The following is a 22,250-nucleotide window of genomic DNA, read 5'->3' as shown; positions in this document are numbered from 1 at the left end:
GCCTCTGATGCGTTCAGAAGAACAAAACTGAACAGGCAATCCAAATGTGGTCCCTAATCCTCCTGCTCCTTTCTCTGGGTTAGGGACCACTTTTGTTTTCTTTCTTTCTTTTTTTTTTTAAGACTTATTTATTTATTATATATGAGTACACTGTAGCTGTCCTCAGACACACCAGAAGAGGGCGTCAGATCTCATTATGGATGGTTGTGAGCCACCATGTGGTTGCTGGGATTTGAACTCAGGACCTTCGGAAGAGCAGTTAGTGTTCTTAACTTCTGAGCCATCTCTCCAGCCCTTCTTTTGTTTTTATGTTTTGTTTTTTGAGACAATTTCTCTATGGGGTCTGGGCTGTCCCAGAACTCAAGATGTAGAGCAATCTGGCCTCTAACTCACAGGGATCCTCCTGCCTCTGGCTCCCAGGGATTAGGATTAAAGGTATGGACTACCATGCCTAGCACCTTCCATTGTTCTGCAAGCGTGGGCCTCTCTGGACAGCTGCCATAGGCCTCAGTCCCAGCCTGTGGCATGCTGGGTACTTCCCCTATATCCACTCCAAGTCCCCCTACAAGCAGGAACGCCCTACTTCACATGCGCTGCCCTCAAAACTCTACAGAGCCTCCCTCAGGCACTGACCACATACGCTGTCACTCAGATTCCAGGCCCCGCCCTATCACTTTGCTCTGGCTCTGCCTGGCATCCTTCCTACCACACTCTTGTGGCTATCCAGGCCCACCTACATGTGCTGTCACTCATCTCTAGCCCCTCCCACGACTCGCCCCCCATGCTGTCACTCAGTCCTAGCCCTGCCCAGACCCCGCCCTGGCCCCGCCCCACCACACACGTGCAGTCCCTTGGCCTGCTCCCCAAGCACTTGTGCTGTCACTCAGCCCAGTGTTCTCAGCGTGGGGGTAGAAGCGCCACCGCCCGTCCCACTGGCTGCCCAGTCGGCCACTTGTCCACAGCTCTTCCGCCGCTGCCCCGATGGGTTCTGTTCTGCTCTTTGCCCTCGGGCTGCTTGCCCAGGTAAGCTTCTGAGCCCGTGGCATCCCTTCCTCTAGCTTTGGGGTATCTTTCATAGGGCCACTGGCCTGGAGTGTCTTAGGGGGAACCTGAGAGCTGCGGCCTGCAGTGTCCAGGGTGGGCCACACTTCCTGATGAATTGTAGGAAGGGGTTTCCTATGTTTAGGGGCTTCCAGGGGGAGGGTGACTGACCTGCACACCAGTGAGCAAAATGGTTCAGGACTGGGGAGCATCTCTGAGGCACCGGAACAGCCATCGGGCTGTCCCTTCAGTCTGGAAGTGTACCAGAAGTGCCCCTGGGGCCTAAGGGTAGCCAGCCTTGAGAGGTCTTTGTATTCCAGAGCATGAGGCAGAGAGAAAGGGCAGGAAGCCACAGCGTCTGTGAAACTTAGGCCCCTGATTGGTCTTGGTGGTGAGTCTCCACCCAATGGTCCTGGAGTAGCTGCAACTCTTCCCTTCAGAACCTCCAGAGAAAGTAACTGCAGGTCAGAGCAGCCCAACACGCACTCAGTTTACACTGCCTTTGACCTGACCAGGCCAGCGGCTGTGCCTGGATCCACCTGCAGGTGGAGTGACCTGTGGTCCCCAGACTGGTCAGTCTTTAGTACCCTGTTTTCTTAACATGACAAAAAGAAGGGTGGGTAAAGCCCCGGTCCCCAGTGTTTCCTTCCTGATGTTGGCACTCCCCAGACAGGCTGCAGAATGGTCCTGGGCTAGCCAGGATGGGGATGTGGGTTCTGTGGTCCTTGCCAGGGTCCCCAAGACATGGGCAATATGGTTGTGACCAACCTCTGCGCCCTAGGGACAACAGGCAGCAGGCACAAAGAGTTGCTGTGTTTGGAGAGTGGTCAGACAGCACTGCGTGTGTGTGTGTGTGTGTGTGTGTGTGTGTGTGTGTGTGTGTGGTGAGAGTGGTGAGTGTGTCAGTGGGTGTGGGTGGGTGGGTGTGGGTGTGGTGGGGGGTCCCTCCTTCTGGGAACCCACTTCAGAACTTTCTTGGTCCCCTCAAATTCCCACAAGCCTTGCAGCTCTGCTCAAGTTTCAGTTCTTGGCAGCTGACGAGCCTGGCCAGAGAGACCCTCTAGCAGCTGGCCCTGGAGCATCAGCCCTACAGCCCCAACCACCAACACTCAGCTTTGGGGTCCCACAGTCCCTTACTTGGGCACATCTGCTGGGCTAGTTAAGACCCAGCACCCCTCTAGACCCAACACAGAACGCCAGTCTTGTGCATAACACCCTGACCCATCAGAGGCCCCCATACCTTGCATTGGGATCCACTCCCCACTGGCTACAGTAACAGCATTTTTTGACCAGCACCCCCAAGGCTGGAGGCTGGGTAGTGCTGGGTGCATTCTTCCTCCCCTCCCTGCCTCCCCAAGCCTCCCCTCTCTGTTGTACTAGGGCAACTGCTCAATACCCCTCCCCCAGGCATCTGGAGGCCCCAGGGGTCAGGGACGCGGGGCAGGGGCAAGGACACGCCCCCAAGGCCTGGCCTCCAGAACTAGCTTAGCAGCACTCTAGGGTAAGGGCAACTTTTCCTACCTCCCCCAAATGTGCCCCCCTCCCCGCCCCAAATTTTCACGCTTCTGTCTACTCTTGTCCACACACCAGCCCGGATGCTGCGGCCGCCTGGGCTTTACCCTGGTCGAGCTCTGTCTTGGGCTCCTCAGTTTGGGGTTGGAAGTGGGCTGTGCATGAATTCACACCTCACTCTCCGTTGCCTGCCTACCCAGGTTTCCTCTAGAATCTGAGCTTCCAGAACTCCAGGTGGTAGGGTTGTGTTTGGAACTGGTCCCTGCCAGGCCTCACACTCTAACTGCTCAGGAAGATAAAGTAAGAAGATCACAAGTTCACGGCCAGCCAGGGCAATTTACTAATACCTCGCCTCAAAAGAAAAATAAAAGCAGCCGGGATACAGCCAGTAGAACACTTGCTAAGCATGCTTGAGACCTGGGGTCTGACCCCAGTGTCACCCACACATCAGGACCGGTACTCATAAAGATGACCTCCTCAGCCCCTGCTCTTGGAGTTCAGTCTCTAATCGCTAGTCCTGAGCTGGGTTGAGGGAATCATGGATGGTCCAGAGACACCTGCCCACCTCCCCTTTGTCTAGGAACCAATGACGCCACACGGTGTCTGAAGGAAAGATGGGCGTCAGCAGTACTTTGGGGGCCAGTCACTGAAGCAGGGAAAGGAGCTCCTATCTGTCAGGTCCAGCCTGTAGCGACTCGGGCTGGAGGCAGGCTGCTCACGGTTCTGAGCACTGTGCCCAGCCTGTGCTGACAGGCAGGAGTCTGATCGGCGGGAACAGCTGCCTGTCTGTCCCCTCCCCATCCTCCCCTGATGACTGCAGCAGCTGGGTAGGGTGGTCCCACAGTGGGAATGTGGGGCCACCCTAGGCCAGGCCGACAGCTGGGCTCATTCCTGGCATGCTGGCTGTCCAGGAATGAGGTGGCCGTGGAGTCCAGCCTGTGGGAGCTGTGCAGGCCGAGAAGCCTGTGGGAAGTCAATGCAGGGGCTTCCCGCCCTCCGCCCCAAAGCCCATTAGCTCTGCTAAGATGGAGCAGACACCTCCCTCCATGCCTAGGGCGCTTGTGTCTTTCCAGTCGGTCCCACCTTCCTGTCACCAGGATCATCAGGGTAGGGGAGTACAGCAGGGCCAGACAGCTCTCTCCTTGGCCACTGACAATGACCCATTGGCAGTGTTGGTGAGCCTCTTGCCTGGCCAAAGCACATACTGCATGCATAGCAGGACCCTGGTCACCCTGCAACTCCTTGGGGTTGGAAAGGGGGGTCAGGATATGCCAGAGGACAGTTAGCTGAGGACGGTGGGTTCAGAACACTGGTCCCAGACATCTCTAGAACTTCCCAACTTTTGTCTGGATTGGTCCTTAGCCAAGAGCAGGCCTGGCATGAGGTGAGGTTCATTGGGTAGCTACTGAGGGAAGAGAGTCTGAGGCTATTTCCTGTCTGGCCTGGTCTGCAGGACAGAGGAGTGGATCACGTAGGAACGCCTTCCACAAAGTCACCTTCCACGTGCCTCTGTCCTTGTCCTCGGTCCTGGATGTGGGTGTGAGCCAGCTATGGCCATGTGGACTTGTGGGAAACACCAGATGTCCTAGCTTCCCAAGGAGGCCCCTAGCCTCGCCTCCTGCCTGCCACGTCTTCTGGGAAGTGGGTAGGGTGAGAGAGCATGGGATGGACTACACAACTGCCTCCCAAGAGCCGGAAGCTGGCTGTGTCCCATCCAGTGGGCGCCCACTCATGCCCCTGCAGCCTCTGATCTGGGCACGGGGCCCTGCCAAGACATTGTGGCTCTGTGACCTCGTGAACTTGGGCTGTGGACAGCCCAGGGACCCAAGGTTCCCAGGCCCTGCCTCGACCACACCCAGTGAGGGCCAAGCCTGTGGGCACTGGCTGGGGCCGCTGGTGGAGGGAGCAGGACTAGGAGGAGGGAGGAAGTTCTTCCCAGGCTACGGGGGCTTCAGAGAGCCTGGGAATCCCATTCTCAACAGGCCTTCCCAAGGCAGGGCAGACACTACCGATGGCATCAGCCTGGCGTGCCTTCTGGTGCCAGTTCTGCCCATGTGGCTTTGGGCAAACGGCTCAGCCTCTCTAGCCCTGTCTTGGAGCTATGAGGAAGGTTCCTCTCTTCCCTCAGGATTTGGTGTCGTGAAGAGCCCCAGAGCCCAACCCACACACTATCCTGAGGGGAGGAAAACAGAGCCAGCCTTCCCCCAAAGCAGCCCCTCAGGGGTATCTCAGGGTCTGCTACCAAACTCAAGCAAAAGCCCCTGTGTCCATGGAGGCTGTGGCCCAGGTTCCCCGTGCCAGGCAGGCAGGTGTGTGCCTGGTAGGGACACTGCCCTGACCTAGAAGTGGCTCTGCATGCTGGCCTTGGCACGTTCTAAGGCCAAGGTGCCATGTGTGAGGACAGAGATGCCAGGCAGGACTCCAGCCCCTCCACACTCACCCTCCTGTCTTGAGCAGGGTCCTCTGCTGTCCGCGCTCCAGGACTAAGTGGGTGACTGGACTTTACTGCAGCTGGCCTGGGGTCCCCCGTGGTAGGATGGAAACGGGGGGGGGGGTGTCCCAGCGTGACTGGGAAACAGAACAAGAGAGCAGAGAGGAGCCAAAGCCTCTGATCTCCAGGCTGTAAGCAGCTGCCCACAGGGCCAGAGCCTTCCTGGGCCTCGGCCATCCCTGTGTGCTGCAGGAAGAGATGTGGAGAGGCCAAAATCTAAGCGGCCTCCTAGCTGGCTACTCGATCCTTGCTGCCCTTAGAGCACCCCCCTGCCCCTCAATCAGCCACCTTATTTCTCTCCTGTGACCGCCAGCCTCCACGGAGGCTCCACAGATCAGATCCAGCTGAAGTTGAAGCCGGGGCCCTGGGTATCCAGCAGGCAAGTCCACAAGGAGAGGGAGGGAAGCGTCTGCTCTGCGTGGAATGAGCAGGTGGGGAGCCGATGGGCTCTGGGGAGGAGGTGGCGCCCATGTGGCCCTGTCCCACCACCAGTCTCCTTGGGTGTGAATGCCATCCACGCAACCTTACCATTTTAAAAACGGCTTTGTTGTCATGTGATTTGCCTCGTGGATGTGTAAGTGTATGGGCCACATACGTGCTGCACCGGAGGAAGCCGGAAGGATGTGTCCGATATCTCCAGGGCCTGGCGTTACCTACAGATCTGGGGATCAAACCCTGGTCCTCTATAGGAGCAGTAACTGCTTTTAAACATTGAGCCATTGCTCCAGCCTCCATGTGACCTGCTTACAGAGAGAAACTGGCTGCCGGCTTTCGGGTTCCTGCCAGGACCTCTCAGCTCTCTCGCTTGGGGTGGAGCCAGGTGGGAGTTTCCCTAGGTGTGGACACACAGTGAGCACTAAGCCATATATATGATGGGACCTCCTTGGAGCTCCTGATCCCATCTCCCCACCCCCACCCCCACCCCCACCCCCGTCATTCTGAGGGATGTAGTCAGGGGCAGGCGTCCCTCTAATAACCATGGTGACTCCTAGGACAGGATGGTGTTCTAAGTGCTTGGGACCCATGCTGAGGGTGGGGCTGGCACACTCAGTGCAGTGTGGGCATGGCTGTGTGTGGTGGCTCTGCCGTCCACACTCCCAGCCCTGCTCTGTCCACCCAGGGCTCACCCCTCCACACAGGCAGCCCACGTGATCTGTCCTTGATAGGAAGGGAGGGGTGGCCCCAAAGATGGGGGCTTCTTCAGGCACCTGCCTGTGGAGGGTACACATACACATATGAGACACAGAGGCTGGAGAACAGGCTCATCTTTAGCTACATAGTGAGTTTGAGGCCAGCCTGGGCTATACAAGACATAAACCACAAAGCAGAGAGACATCTGAGCCGAGGGCTGTTGGGGGTCTGAGTCCCACCTGGGGATCTGGCACCTCCCTACAGCACCCCCCAACCGACTGTGACCCTTGGGTCTCAGCCGTGCTAAGGCTAAGCATAGGTCTGATAGCTGGCATCTGGTGCTGTCGACAGCAAAGGAAGCTGCTGGCCCTGAGCAGTCACATTAGCTGGGATAAGATAGGGGAAAGCAGAGCCCTGCTTCCTGTCCTCTGATGCTGCAGCGGTGGGCGGGACAGAGTCCGACGATAATTACGATAATTACGTATAGAAAACACCTCTTCATAGGACAGAACCTTGAAGGAGGGGAGTTGTTAAAAAAAAAAATGGCACAGGGCTGGAAAAGGCACGGCTCAGTGGTTAAGAGCACTGACTGTTCTTCCAAAGGTCCTGAGTTCAATTCCCAGTAACCACATGGTGGCTCACAACCATCTATAATAAGATCTGACGCCCTCTTCCGGTGTGTCTGAAGACAGCAACAGTGTACTCACATAAATAAAATAAATACATAAAGTGAAGGAGAAGGAGGAGGAGGAGAAGGAGGAGGAGGAGGAGGAGGAGGAGGAGGAGGAGGAGGAGGAGGAGGAGAAGGAGGAGAAGGAGGAGGAGGAGGAGGAGGAGGAGGAGGAGAAGGAGGAGGAGGAGGAGGAGGAGGAGGAGGAGAAGGAGGAGGAGGAGGAGAAGGAGGAGAAGGAGGAGGAGAAGGAGAAGGAGAAGGAGAAGGAGAAGGAGAAGGAGAAGGAGAAGGAGAAGAAGAAGAAGAAGAAGAAGAAGAAGAAGAAGAAGAAGAAGAAGAAGAAGAAGAAGAAGAAGAAGAAGAAGAAGAAAAGAAAAAGAAGAAGAAGAAGAAGAAATTGGCATGTAGGGGCTCAGTGGGTAGGGAGTTGGCTAAGACCCAAGTGTGTTCCTGTAACCTACGTAGTGAAAGGAGAGAACTGACTCCTGTAAGCTGCCCTCTGACCTCTATACATGTGCCTCAGTATGTCTCTCCACCACAAGATAAATAAATGTAAAGGCATGTGAACAGCCCCGAGACAGAGACTGAAATCTCCCAAGCTCTGCCCTTGGCTCAATAAGGCCAGGCTAGCAAGGATTCTGAATGATCAGCCCCTCTGCCCTCCTGTGGGCCTGGGGGAATGCAGCCAGGGTGGCTACTGATGCTAATAGCATTTCCAAGCCTAGCAGTCTGTCTTAGTCAGGGTTTCTATTCCTGCACAAACATCATGACCAAAAAGCAAGTTGGGGAAGAAAGGTTTTATTCAGCTTACACTTCCACATTGCTGTTCATCACTAAAGGAAGTCAGGACTGGAACTCAAACAGGTCAGGAAGCAGGAGCTGATGTAGAGGCCATGGAGGGATGTTCCTTACTGGCTTGCTTCCCCTGGCTTGCTCGGCCTGCTCTCTTATAGAACCGAAGACCACCAGCCCAGAGATGGCCCCACCCACAAGGGGCCCTCCCCCTTAATCACTAACTGAGAAAATACCTCACAGCTGGATCTCATGGGGGCATTTCCTCACCTCTTTTCTCTGATACTCTTTTCTCTGATAACTCCAGCCTGTGTTAACACAAATCCAGCCAGTACACAGTCTCCATGCGTTAGAGTCTTCCGCACCCAGCACTTGCACAAACCCTGCCAGGTGGTACCCTGTCCAGCCTTGGCCTGGCAGCCCCCTGGCGTTCTGGACACGTGAGGCTGCCCCAGGTTTTGTTCCCAGCCAGCACATGGTATGGAAGATGTGGTCAGAAGGTGACCAACATCCACACCCATCACAGCAGGAAAGCCTCCGCCAGGCCGTGCTTGCCGATGAGTCATTCACACGTACCAAGGGAGATGACAATACAAGGGCATCCTGGCGCCTCCAGAATCCTGGTTCTCATCGTCCCTCCAAATTGAGGGCTGGAATAAGCAATTGGAGGACAGGTCAGTCGGTTACATCCAGTCAGAGAGGCATGAAAACTGCCTGAGAAGCGGGGAAGTACCACAAGGTCAGCGGCGCCTTTGGGGACTTGCCGAGCAGTCCGCTATGTCCTTGAGGAGTCTCCCTCCTCCCCAGGCCTTGGTTAACTCCTCTGAGGGGTGGGGTTATCTGTGAGCACAAACAGGTAAGGCAATGCCTTTGGGGACAATGGGTGTCAATAGAGTTCCCTCTGAGCTTTGAGATTTGGCTTCATCTCCTGTCTGCAGTCACTCAATCCTGAGCACTGTGCCTTTATTTATTGTTGTGGCGCAAGCATGTATCATGTGGAGGTCAGAGATAAGTTATAGGAGCCAGTTCTCTATCCACCATATGGCTTCCAGACAGCAAACCCTCAGGTTGTCCATCTTTTATTATTTATTTATTTATTTGTTTGTTTGTTTGTTTGTTTGTTTGTTTTTCAAGACAGGGTTTCTCTGTATAGCCCTGGCTATCCTGGAACTCACTGTGTAGACCAGGCTGGCCTTGAACTCAGAAATCCACCTTCCTCTGCCTCCTAAATGCTGGGATCAAAGGCATGTGCCACCACTGCCTGGCTTTGTTGTTGTTGTTGTTGTTGTTGTTTTGTTTTTTTAAGATTTATTTATTATTATATGTAAGTACACTGTAGCTGTCTTCAGGCACACCAGAAAAGGGCCTCAGATCTCATTACGGATGGTTGTGAGCCACCATGTGGTTGCTGAGATTTGAACTCAGGGCCTTTGGAAGAACGGTCAGTGCTCTTAGCCACTGAGCCATGTCTCCAGCCCCTCAGGTTCTCCATCGTGGGAGGGAGCATCTTTGCCCACTGAGCCAACACTGGTCCAGCATGCCTAGAGGTCAGTGCTAACGTCCTGGGTACGATGAGGAAGGATGGAATAGATTCCAAGAGCTCTGGGTTTCCAGGACTGAGATGCAGTTATGAAAACCACGTGGTGTATTGAATGGGCCATCCTTCTCCCCAGCCAGCCGCTCAGTGGAGCCACACAGCCAGCCCTGTCCCACCCCGTGCCCTGGAGCAGCCTTGGCTGTGGCCCAGCCCAGTCCCTGGCTTCTGTAAGGCATGACCTCCCTGGCCCTGCCTCATGTTCCAGTCCTGTCACAGACAAGGCTGGCCAGCAAAGGAGGCCACAGACACCAAGTCCCACTGTGCAAAGCAGCATAGAGAAGCCCCTTGACACCCCGGGTCGCCCAGGCTCTGGACGCTTGGGCATCTCCTCTGCAACGCAACCCCAGAAGCTGCATGGGTACCCCAAGCATGGTCCCCTCTGTGCACACAGCAGACTGGGACAGAGGAGCTGTCAACTCAGGCTCCCAGACCTGGTTTCTGGATGGGTTTAAAGTCAAGCCCCAGGCCTGGTGGCAGAGAGAGGTGTCTGACACGGGTCTGCTGTGTGCATGGCTGCCATGGGAGGCTAGGGTGTGTGTGTCGGGTGACGGTTGGACCTAGATGCTTAGGGGCAGCCACCCCTCCCCCACAGTCTATTCTAATAAAAGCAGGCACTGTTACCATTACCTTGACGTTCAAGCTGTGAGACTGAAGAGGGACACGTGTCACCTCCCATTGCTGACTGGGTCCCTGGCCCCACCAGCTGCTGTCTTTCCTCCTGGGCCCTCACTCCCAGGAAGCAAGAGTTGCTCTCCAGGCTCTTTCCTGGGTCCTGTTGCCACCCGACCTCTCAGGGACCCCAGGAAAAGTGCAGACCCTCACGTCGCCTCCAACTACCCAATAAACAGTGTCTACCGTAGGGATCTGATGCCCCTGTGGACACAGCCTATATTCTGGCATCTAGACAAGGAGAAGAGACAGGCAAGCACCATCCATATGGGAACTTTGAGAGTCAGCTCCCTAGGATGTGGCTGCCAAGGCCCACACAGCCTGTGCCCTGCAGAGTGACATCTCCAGGTGGCATAGGACCCAAGCACAGTCCTAAGCATGACGTCATCCTGGTGCTCCTGTGCCTTGTGTAATGGTGTTCTGTTTGTGTTTTAGAGCCTTGGACTCTCCTGGGCAGTCTCTGAGCAGGAACCCAGCATCCTGTACCCCTGGCGCCGGGCAGTGGCCCCAGGCCGTGTGCGGAGAGCCTGGGTCATCCCCCCCATCAGTGTGTCTGAGAACCACAAGCGCCTCCCCTACCCACTTGTGCAGGTAAGAGAAGGCGGGATGGGTTGTCCGCATAGGTTCCCCCATTTCTTAAAGATCCTCTTGGATCTGGGGAGACCCCATCTGCTGACAGGAGCCAGTTAGCTGTGTAGCCTAGGAAGGGCCTTCTTACCCCATGGGGATAAGAACGGGGCTTCCATACCCCTGAGCCACAGGCACCTAGCTCCCCTAGTGGACATGCCAACCGGCTACACGCCCCCTGGACGGCATGTACTTCATCGCCAGAACAGACCGACCTGTGACGGGAGCGCTCAGCCTTCTTGATCCTCAGACTACAGCTGGCTGCCAGGTCCCAGGACGCCCTGCAGCCGGGCTTGAGTTTAGGAGAATAGTTTGTTAGTCTTCAGAGCTTTGAACCTCTGGTCATCTAGTCGGGGTGAAGCATGGAAGTATTGGGGTGCTCTCTGGTCCTCACCGAACGTCACTCCTCACTCCTCACAGATCAAGTCTGACAAACAGCAGCTGGGCAGTGTCATCTACAGCATCCAGGGTCCCGGAGTGGATGAGGAGCCCCGAAATGTCTTCTCCATCGACAAGTTCACTGGGAGGGTGTACCTCAATGCCACGCTGGACCGTGAGAAGACGGACCGCTTCAGGGTAGGACCTGTGGGGAGAAGCCAAACTGTTCCTCACCTCACAGGCTGCTTCTGAAGCAGGATCTGGTCCTCATAAGACCCATGTCAGAGGATTAAGTATTTGGGATCATGTTACCACATAACATAGGAGCACCTTGAGGCCATGCATAGGTGGTCTTTTGGAGGGCAGAGCATCATTGCAATGGATGAACTGAGATAACAGCTAGTTCTCCTTGGATCAGGTTCTGTTTGATGGATAGGTATGTCATGAAGAATTCCAGAATAGTGTTACTGTCTGCTGCAGGGAATGATCTCTTGATTAGACAACAAGGGGCCTCCACTACCATTACAGTGTCAGGATTCAGGAAGAGATGTGAGGGTCACAAGGTGTGCACAAAGCCAAGAGACAAGCCCAGGACCTCCTTCATCTACCAGGCTGAGATGTAGTGTGCTTACCTAGCATCTAAAGGCCCTGGTTTCCATCCCCAGCATGGCTAGCTAAATACATAAATAGGGCTTTGAGTAGTATTACAGGCCTATGAAACTTAGAAGGCTCAGGAGGATCATGAGTTTGAAGCCAGCCTCAACTACATAGCAGAAAACTGTTACAAGAATAAAAACCAAACAAACCCCAGCTGGGCTTGAGTTTAGGACAGCAGTTTGTTAGGCTTCAGAGCTTGGAACCTCTGGTCATTTAGTCGGGGTGAAGCATGAACTTTTCGTAGAATAGTTTTCCTGTAGAACTTTATGTAGCCAGGACCCTGTTGACTGTGTCCTAGCTGGCCAGAGACAGGATAGCTTTCTACCTCCCCTTTCTTTTTCAAGGGGCCGAGATTTATTTTACATCCTCGAGAGATTCTTCCAAATTAAGAGGCTGCTGCAGCATTCTCTCGGAGGAACCCATTAGACACTGTTTTTATGTGGCTGGCAATGCCTTGCCGTGTTGTTGTCGTCCTGTCTCTGCCTCCAGAGTGCGTGGTCGTGCCATTCTCATCTCGTGTGAAACCCTGTTCCAGAAGTCAAATGAGTTAAGCCAGGCATGGTACAGGCAGATCAATGTGAGTTCAAAGCTAGCCTGGTCTACCTAGCAAGTTCCAGGACACCACAGTTCACAGAGAGACCCTGTATTAAAAAAAAAAAAAGTGTTTCTAATTAAAAAATAAGAAAGTAAAATGAATCAATTTGACAGGAGCCAAAACCACGGAGAGAGGGGATAACCCTTAGTAAGAGTGTTGCTTCATCCACACAGAGATGCAGTGAGTGTCCTGGCAGCCAAGGCAAGAGAGGAAAGTTGGAGCCCGTGTGCTGGGAGAAAGCAGGCTCTAGTCAGAGAGAGGGCGCGCCCGCAGCACACATTCCGTCCTACCTGTCCCTCGCCTGTGTTCAGCCCTCGCTGGCTTTAGGAGCCACAGAACCATTGCTTACCCTCTGTTTGTTCAGCTAAGGGCCTTCGCCCTGGACTTGGGTGGCTCTACCCTGGAGGACCCCACGGACCTGGAGATCGTTGTGGTGGATCAAAATGACAACCGGCCAGCCTTCCTACAGGAGGTGTTCAGAGGCCACATCAAGGAGGGTGCTGTCCCAGGTGAGGTGGGAGCACAGCCCTATCCAGGGGGCGGGCCTTCCCAAGGTCCAAGTCCCAGAATTCCCTACAACCAACTAGAGATACAGCCTCCCCCACCCCCACCAGTGCGCTTGCCTGGCCTGCCAGGTTCCTCTGGAGCGCGACAGAATTGGCAATCTGAAGGGCATCTGAGAGGTGGGGTGTAGAAAGCCGTCTCTTACACTTCTGTCAACATTACTTTGATCTGCTTAGAAACGTCCAGGTGGCTGTGGTCCAGGTGTGCCTTCTTGTTTCTTGGTGGCGAACTTTGCTCCTGGCGTGCGGACTCACTACCTAGGATTGGGGAGTTCAGTGCAATGCTAAGCCTCATATTACACAAAGTTCTCTCTACCCTGTCTCTCCTCGCGTGCCTATGACCTCACCAGGCCCCTACTGTGCTTGTCAGTACAGTCTCTCATGGGGCGGCCTTCCTACCCCGGGGCTGCCCCCCACCTACAGCGGGGCGGGATCAGTGTGTGGATGGATACCTGCAGAATGGGTCTGGGTTGACCTCAGTCCCACCACAGTCGTGGGTCTTGGCTGTTTCCTTCTCTCTGTGCCTAGGCCACGCCCACCCCGCCTCCCTGCCCTTCCCGGCAGGGGTCGTCCCTGCACACTCCAGCCCTCCTGTGGCAGGAGGAAGCTGGCACCAGGACAGAGACGCTCTCACAGTCCCAGCCCAGACGCTTGTCTCTCAGTCTGCCTCCAGCTTCCCCTGCCAGCTTCAGTCCTTATGGGGTGCTTGTTAGTCCCACAGGACTAACCCCACAGTGTTCGGCCAGGACTGGGCCCCCACTCCCCAGGCAGATTTTCACCATCCTCAGGGGAGGGGTTGTCTCCGGGGAGACTCTTATTCTGGACTTGTAGTGTTGTCTTTCTTTCTTTCTTTCTTTCTTTCTTTCTTTCTTTCTTTCTTTCTTTCTTTCTTTCTTTCTTTTTTTAAAGATTTATTTATTGCCAGGCAGTGGTAGCGCACGCCTTTAATCCCAGCACTTGGGAGGCAGAGGCAGGTGGATTTCTGAGTTCAAGGCTAGCCTGGTCTACAGAGTGAGTTCCAGGACAGCCTGGGCTACACAGAGAAACCCTGTCTCAAAAAAAAAATATATATATATATCATATATATATAATGTATATGAGCCCACTGTGGCCGTACAGATGGTTGTGAGCCTTCACGTGGTTGCTGGGAATTGAATGCAGGCCCTCTGCTCACTCCGGTCAACCCCACTCCAGTCGGCCCTGCTGGCTCCGGTTAACCTTGCTCGCTCAGGCCCTGCTCACTCAAGCCCAAAGATTTATTTATTATTATAAATAAGTACACTGTAGCTGTCCTCAGACACACCAGAAGAGGGCGTCAGACCTCATTGCGGATGGTTGTGAGCCACCATATAGTTGCTGGCTGGGATTTGAACTCAGGACCTTCGGAAGAGCAGTCAGTGCTCTTGTCTGCTGAACCATCTCTCCAGTCCACTGTGGTATTTGTGTTTATTATTTTGTATGTATGAGTGTTTATCTGTGCACCATGTCCATGAAGGTTACTTAGAGACCAGAAGAGGTCACCAAATCTCTTGGGGCTGAAGTTATGAATCGACGCGTGTGTGCTAGAGATTAAACCTGGGGCCTCTGGCAGCATAGCTAGAGGTTCTTTACCCGTGAGCCACTGCTCCAGGCCCCGGAATTAGGATTCTCTTTGCCATGGGCTGCTGCTCCATGTGCTCTTGTGTCTGAATGTGCACACGTCCAGACACACGCACACGTGTGAACACTACCTGCAGACTCATTCAGACCCACTTGCGCCGGAGCACACCAGGTCCAGCTCCCAGTGGTACCTCTGCTTCCGTGCCAGCTCTAGGGTCCCTTCCCAGCACACTGCATCCCTCCTCTGACGGGGGAAGTGGCTCCGTGTGCCTGCATGTCCTTACCCGCTTGCCAGAGAACACTCACACAGCACGGGATTGCTAATGAGTCCCATGGCCACGAAGCCCGCTGGAAGCACTGTCCTTGTGCCACCGTGGGGGCCGGTACTATATGCCACCACCTGATAGCAGGGTTCAGGGCTGTCTGAGGACCCCAGCATGTTTACCACTGTGACCTGGAACATTAGCGTGACTTGCTGACCCTACATCTGGTAAGAAGGTGCATCGGTCCTCCCCTCCCCTGAGAACCCACTGGGGTGCTCCTGCAATGTTCTGCCTTCTGTAGGCAGGCCAGCGGGAGCACCTCGGACTTGAGGCTGGCATACACTGCCTGCCACAGTGACCCACACAGCACGGAGAGCAGGCTGCCCACTCTGCGGCCACAGCACCACAGCGCCAGACCTAGGGGATCCGTGCTCCCCGGGAGCACTCCACACCGACTGGGTTGCCTCAGCTCCGCTGCCTCACAGTGACTGAGCACGTTTCTCTCTGTGATTCCCAGGCACATTCGTCACCAGGGCTGAGGCCACGGATGCTGACGACCCAGAGACAGACAACGCAGCCCTCAGGTTCTCCATCCTGGAGCAGGGCAGCCCTGAGTTCTTCAGCATCGACGAGCACACTGGAGAGATCCGCACAGTGCAAGTGGGGCTGGACCGTGAGGTGAGGCTGCCCCACGACAACTGAGGGCCTGGGGGACCGGGTCTCCACGGCTGGTCTCCTCAAGCCTCGGGGCCCCTCGCAGGTGGGGAGGGACCTTCCCACCCTAAAGCCTACACTGTGGTTAGTACCTCACTCTGGTCCTCCCTTGCTGATGCTATAACACCTCCTCTCCCAACCCCTGCCTCCAGCCAGTCGCTAATGCCTGGGAGATGCCTCCGAAGCTCTCCTGTGCAGCTGAACCTGGATATTACTATCCCTGCTTCTCCATCAGCCAGGAATCGGCTTTCTGCTGCCCCTGATGTCTGCCATTTCCCGTGCCACTCACAGGCTGGGGGAGGGGCAGACCCTGTAAGGGGTGAGCCTGTGGGTGGCTTTGCTGTCACCCCCAAATGGTTGTCTCTGGACATCACATCTGAGACATGTCATATTGTCCCCAGGTGGTGGCTGTGTATAACCTGACCTTGCAGGTGGCAGACATGTCGGGAGACGGCCTCACCGCCACAGCCTCGGCCATCATCTCCATAGATGACATCAACGACAACGCCCCTGAGTTCTCCAAGGATGAGGTGCCTCCTCCGCCCACCCTGTCAGCTTAGGGCTGCCTTCCCTCTGTGGGTTCCGGGAGGGGACTCTGAGGGTGGATGGCTTCACGGCGTAGAGGAGGGCAGTGCATGAGCAGGGACCATGACACGGGGACAAGTGAGGTTCCTTAGAGAAGAGCGGCTCCGTGACGCCCCCAGCCCAGAGCGAGTCTCCTGGGCCCGTGCTGTGTGAGGAGAATAGTTGGTCCAATATCCAGGAGCAGCTCCAGCAGGTGTAGGGGAAAGACAAACCAGCGAAATACGCTGTGGTGAGCAACAGTGTGAAGCCAGAGGCAGGGAAGGGGTCCTGAGTCACGGGCCAGGCATTCGAATGTGCCAGCCGCTCCTCACATAACGGGATGGCATCTCTCAGTTCTTCATGGAGGCTGCAGAGGCCGTCAGCGGAGTGGACGTGGGACGACTCCAGGTGGAGGACAGAGACCTGCCCGGATCCCCCAACTGGGTGGCCAGGTTCACCATCCTCGACGGCGACCCTGATGGGCAGTTCAAGATCTACACAGACCCCAAGACCAATGAAGGCGTGCTGTCTGTGGTCAAGGTGAGCACTGTCCCTTCGTGTGTGTTCCCTCAGCTAGAATCCGTCACAGGTGTCTTCCTGTGGCAGCTGCAGCTGGAGCTGCCCTGGGTTCCTTCCTGGGGGGGCCGTGCTGGCCGACCTGGGGTAAGGGCGCAGGGTGGACTGGGTGCTGACTACAGGTATCTGGCAGAACTGGGCAGCAGGAAACACCCACAGAAAGCCTTCTCCTTCTTTATTAGGGTGGCCCAGATTTCCAGTAAAACCGCACCAGCATGATCCTCATTCCGACTAGAGGAGCAGCTGCCACACACACATACACACACACACACACACACACACACACACACTCATACACACACACACACACTCATACTCATATACACACACACTCATACACACACATACACATACACACTATACACACACATGCACATCCACACACACTCATACAGATACATTCACACTCATACACACACATACATACACTCACTGTATACCCACATGCACATACATACACTATACACACAGATACACACACCCACACAGTCATACACACACATACATGACAACAATATATGTAGACGAATTTGGATGTTGGTGCATTTGAAGATTTATTGCAAGAAATAGGTCAGACAAGTTGAGGTAGGCTGGAACTCTGGAGGGAGAATTTTTTTGCATGATGCTCTCACAGCCTGCCTAGTGGACGGCCACCATGAGCCACATGGCCCCTCTACAGAGTATCAACTGACACATCCACCACCGGCTGCGCACAAAGACCATAGCTGTTGAGTAACACAGGAAATGACCACACCTCACTCAACAAATCTATCGGAGCAATGGGGGCTCATCCTGTCCCCTATTAATATTTGATAATTTTTGTCATGTCAGGGTTTAAAGGTCGGGGGAAGGAGAGATGGCTCTCTGGGCAGAGCTGGGCATGTCAGCCGTCTGTCATTCTCCTGCAGCCCCTGGACTATGAGAACCGTGAGCGGTATGAGCTCAGAGTGTCTGTTCAGAACGAGGCCCCACTGCAGACAGCTGCCCCTCGGGCCCGGCGGGGCCAGACCAGGGTCAGCGTGTGGGTGCAGGACACCAATGAGGCTCCAGTGTTCCCAGAGAACCCACTGAGGACAAGCATAGCTGAAGGAGCACCACCAGGTTCCTCCGTGGCCACCTTCTCTGCCAGAGACCCTGACACGGAGCAGCTGCAGAGAGTCAGGTGGGGAGCCCTGGGCTTTGCGGGTTCAGGAGAAGGGGTCAGCGGCTCCATGACCGCTGAGGGTGCCTCTGGATTCTGAGGGTGAAAGAGAAAGGCCACTGGTATGCATCCTTGAGGATACACCCTCAGGGGATTGAGTCCCTCAGAAACCTATGTGTGTGTGTCTGTGGAGTGACTATCCCACAAGACAGCACTGGGCTCCCACAAGGACACATAGGCCAAGACTGTTCTTAGGCAAGCTCTGATTATTGATTTGTTTGTTTTTTTGTTTTTGTTTTTGTTTTTGGATTTGGTTTTTCTGAGACAGGATTTCTCTGTGTAGCCCTGGCTGTCCTGGAACTCACTCTGTAGACCAGACTGGCCTCGAACTCAGAAATCCACCTGCCTCTGCCTCCCAGAGTGCTGGGATTACAGGCGTGCGCCACCACCGCCCGGCTGATTATTGATTGTTGATCTGTCTTTTACGTGAGTCCTTATTTCTGCAGAGAGCTCTCAAGCTTTAAGTTCACCACCAGTCCCAAGCCTGGCAGTGTCCCACCTGTCCCCGTGGCACCAGCTCTGAGCAAGGTGGAATACAGATTGCCAGCTACCGAGGGTCACGGGCAGCAGCACCTCACGTGCAGTTGACTCAGGATGCAGCTTGGGGTGGCGGCAGCGGGCAGGATGGCACATGTTGGGGTGCTTGCCACCGAGCTGACCACCTAAGGTCATTTCCTGTAGCCCCCCTGGTTGGAGGAGAGACTCGATTCCTCTGTGGCCTTTGCTCTCCTGTAGGTCATGGTGCTTAGACACACAAATAGGCAAATGTATAAAACACTACATTTAAAATGAAATAATTTTTTAAAAGGTTAGCTTGAGAGGGGGCACACTTAGAGAGATGGCTCAGCAGTTAAGGGCACTGACTGCAGCTGCTTTTTCAAAGGTCCTGAGTTCAATTCCCAGCAACCACGTGGTAGCTCACAACCATCTGATGCCCTCTTCTGGTGTGTCTGAAAACAGCTACAGTGTATTCATAAATATAATAATATAATAAATCTTATCCCAGCACTTGGGAGGCGAGGCAGGCAGATTTCTGAGTTCAAGGCCAGCCTGGTCTACAGAGTGAGTTCCAGGATGACCAGGGCTATATGAGAAACACTGTCTTGTGTATATATATATATAATCTTTTAAAAAAGAAGAAAGAAAAAATCGGTAAACACCCCTCCCCTCCAAAAAAGAAAAAAAATGAGCTTGGGGCTGGGAATCCTCAAAGGCTGAATGCTGCCAGCCCCAGTTCACATATGGGCGAGCGTGTGCTAGTATGTGCTTGCATATATGATATGTACCCCATGTCTGGGCGTCTTGGGTGAGCCGCATCCCTTCCCTCCCTCCCCACCAATAGCTACTCCAAGGACTACGACCCAGAAGACTGGTTGCAAGTGGACGGAGCCACAGGCAGAATTCAGACCAAGCGAGTGCTGAGCCCTGCTTCGCCCTTTCTGAAGGACGGCTGGTACAGGGCCATCATCCTAGCCCTGGACAACGGTGAGGGAGCAGGGGGTCCCGCAGGCAGCCCCACTGCTTCCCTGAGTGGACTGGCAGGGTAGGTTGTGGGTGGGCACTGAGCTTATTGGCGCTCCCTTGCTTCCAGCCATGCCTCCCAGCACGGCCACGGGCACCCTGTCCATTGAGATCTTAGAAGTCAACGACCATGCCCCTGCGCTGGCCCCTCCTCCATCGGGCAGCCTGTGCAGTGAACCCGACCAGGGCCCTGGCCTCCTCTTGGGTGCCACGGATGAGGACCTGCCTCCGCACGGGGCCCCCTTCCACTTCCAGCTGAACCCCAGGGTACCAGATCTCGGCCGGAACTGGAGCCTCAGCCAGATTAATGGTGCGCTTCCCCCACACCCTCCCCCACTCTCTCACCTCGCCACCCTGGGACCCGAGAGACAGGCCGATAGAATGAATGTATTGCCATGACTACATCCTCGGGCAGGGCTGAGATTCATCTCCACAGTGCCAAATGGGTAGATGGGGAAACTGATACCCAGTGACTCAGGTACTCTTTGGCCGGAAGTGGGGTTATCCTGGAGCTTCTGCTGACCACGCTGCGCCTTCTGCAGTGAGCCATGCACGCTTGCGGCTCCGACATCAGGTCTCTGAGGGCCTGCATCGCCTGAGCCTGCTGCTCCAGGACTCTGGGGAGCCGCCCCAGCAACGAGAGCAAACGCTGAACGTCACCGTGTGTCGCTGTGGGTCGGATGGCACTTGCCTGCCCGGGGCCGCCGCACTGCGAGGAGGAGGTGTTGGCGTCAGCTTGGGGGCACTGGTCATTGTGCTGGCTAGCACCGTAGTCCTGCTCGGTGAGTGAAGGTCCTCGGCCCCACCCTCTGTCCTGGGTCCTTTCCCCACCCAGCGTCCTTTAAGCGCCCACACTCCAGCGAGTCTCTCGCGCCCCCAGTTCTCATCCTGCTTGCTGCGCTCCGCACGCGCTTCCGGGGGCAGTCTCGGGGCAAGAGTCTGTTGCATGGGATACAAGAGGACGTTCGGGACAACATCCTTAACTACGACGAGCAAGGAGGCGGGGAGGAGGACCAGGTAAGGAGGGGAGTGGCGGTTTGGACACACGGAACCCTGGGAAGGGGTCCCCAGAGTGTCTGCAGTCTCCTAGAAGGTCCTCCTGCAACCAGGAGGTCTCTTCTCTGACCTTCTCTGTTTACTGTGCACACAGGATGCTTACGACATAAACCAGCTGCGCCACCCAGTGGAACCGAGGGCCACCAGCCGCTCTTTGGGCAGGCCACCCCTACGTAGGGATGCCCCCTTCAGCTATGTACCACAGCCGCATCGAGTGCTTCCCACCAGCCCATCTGACATTGCCAACTTCATCAGTGAAGTAGGTGCCCGGGGTGGGGAGGCTGATCGCAGAATGGGGCAAATGCATGCTTGTGTGCATACATGCTTGTGTGCATACATGCTTATGTGTATGCATGCTTGTGTGCATACATGCTTGTGTACATACATGCCTGTGTGCATACATGCCTGTGTGTATATACATGCTTGTGTGCATACATGCTTGTGTACATACACGTTTGTGTGCATGCATGCTTGTGTGCATTCATGTACATGTGCACAAACACTCCCATGTCCAGACCCTGCTTCCAGTCTATATGCTACAGGATGTCAGGAGGTGAGCTCACCAGCAGGATTCTGACTGGGCCTTAGGAAAGGCCCAGAGGCTGTCGGCAGGTTGGCCAGGCACTTTTCAAACCCCGTGGGTATGAGTTAAACATTAGTAGCCGAGTGGCTGGAGGTCAGCCAGCGCTGGCCTTAATAGTTCTGTTTCCTGTCCCTCTGGGAAGCGCACGCTTGCATGGTTCCTGACCTCTCTGTGTTTATTATGATGAGGTAGGAACAACACTTACCTTGACTCATCTGGACAAAGCATCAGTTTGAACAGCGCATGAGTACTGCCTACACAAAAGATGATCAGAGTGGGGGTGGGGAGTGGATGGCTGAGTCTGGCCATGCAGGGAATCCCCTATGGACAGCCCTGCCCACGCAGCCCAGAGAAAACTCCCAGCAAACTGGGAGCATCCTTGAGACTGGTAATTCTGGTGCAGGTACTGGCCACAAGGTAATGGGGTGCCTGTGGAGACACTGCCTCTGGAGGGGGCCAGATGGTTATGGAAAGGTGCCTGAGAGGCTGGGGGTGGGCAGGAGGAAGAATTGCTATGACAGGAGACAGCTTCTCCTCCGAGGGGGAAGGGCTGGAGGAAGCAGGACCTTCCTTCTCTGCCAGCCTGTTCTGCACAGGGAGATGTTCTGCATCCCCATCCATCTTAGGAGAGGTTTCCTTCTGCGGCAATGACAGAGACAGAGCTGGCCCTGCCTGTGGCCACGCACCGGAGGGCTCCCGGCTTGCCTGGGTGGTCCTAAGGTCTGTGGGGTTTTCCACAGGGCTTGGAGGCTGCGGACAGCGACCCCAGCGTGCCTCCTTACGACACAGCTCTCATCTATGACTACGAGGGAGATGGCTCTGTGGCAGGGACGCTGAGCTCCATCCTGTCCAGCCTGGGAGACGAGGACCAGGACTATGACTACCTCCAGGACTGGGGCCCCCGCTTTGCTCGGCTGGCGGACCTGTATGGGCATCAGTGAGGGCCAGAGCCAGGGGCAGATGTGCTGTGTGGACACGCCCACTTGGCCGACCAAGGGGCGCTCTCCTGGGACGTGCACCCAGAGGGTCAACAGCATGGCCCATCCTTGGCTCCGTGGCAGATAAACTCACTGAGGTCATCTCTGTGAGCTCCAGGGAGGACTGAGTCAGGGGTGGTGGTGGTGGGAAGACCTGAACCATGGGCTAGACAGCCAGAGGGAGCACTCTCCTGCTCCTGCTGGGGTACAGAAGGCACTTCAGTTGCCCTGCTAGGGCTCCTCCCATTTTCGTGTCCCAGTTGTGACTCCTGCATCTGTATGAAAGCAGGCGTCTAAGGAGTGGATTGGAATTAAAAATGCACTATTCCGTGGCCCCCCGGTGTCCAGTGCCACTCTCCCCACAGAGGGTGTAGTGGCCCCGTCCCAGGCCTAGCCTTAGGGAGGGACCTCAGGGTCCTGCTCAGCACAGGTGATGGGAGTGAGGGGCGGCAGGCACAGGACTGGCGAGT

At 55.3% G+C, this 22,250-nt stretch overlaps 1 protein-coding gene across 1 annotated transcript; it reads left to right on the top strand.

Moving 5' to 3' along the window:
* The first annotated feature begins 981 nt into the window (after positions 1–981).
* Cdh15 (cadherin 15) lies at positions 982–22,104 on the top strand. Its single transcript, XM_052166665.1, has 14 exons — positions 982–1,023; positions 10,342–10,497; positions 10,954–11,109; positions 12,528–12,672; positions 15,106–15,266; positions 15,704–15,832; positions 16,221–16,406; positions 17,351–17,604; positions 18,986–19,128; positions 19,235–19,474; positions 19,707–19,946; positions 20,045–20,181; positions 20,315–20,479; positions 21,544–22,104. Exons 1-14 carry the CDS (start codon positions 982–984, stop codon positions 21,742–21,744), a joined length of 2,355 nt encoding a protein of 784 aa, XP_052022625.1. The 3' UTR covers positions 21,745–22,104.
* The last annotated feature ends 146 nt before the right edge of the window (positions 22,105–22,250 follow it).

This window comes from Apodemus sylvaticus, chromosome 21 (genome assembly GCF_947179515.1).
Source record: "Apodemus sylvaticus chromosome 21, mApoSyl1.1, whole genome shotgun sequence".
In the NCBI taxonomy this organism is placed as follows: Eukaryota; Metazoa; Chordata; class Mammalia; order Rodentia; family Muridae; genus Apodemus; species Apodemus sylvaticus.
Note: the sequence above shows the minus strand (reverse complement) of the source record. Positions and strands in the feature narration are given on the sequence as shown.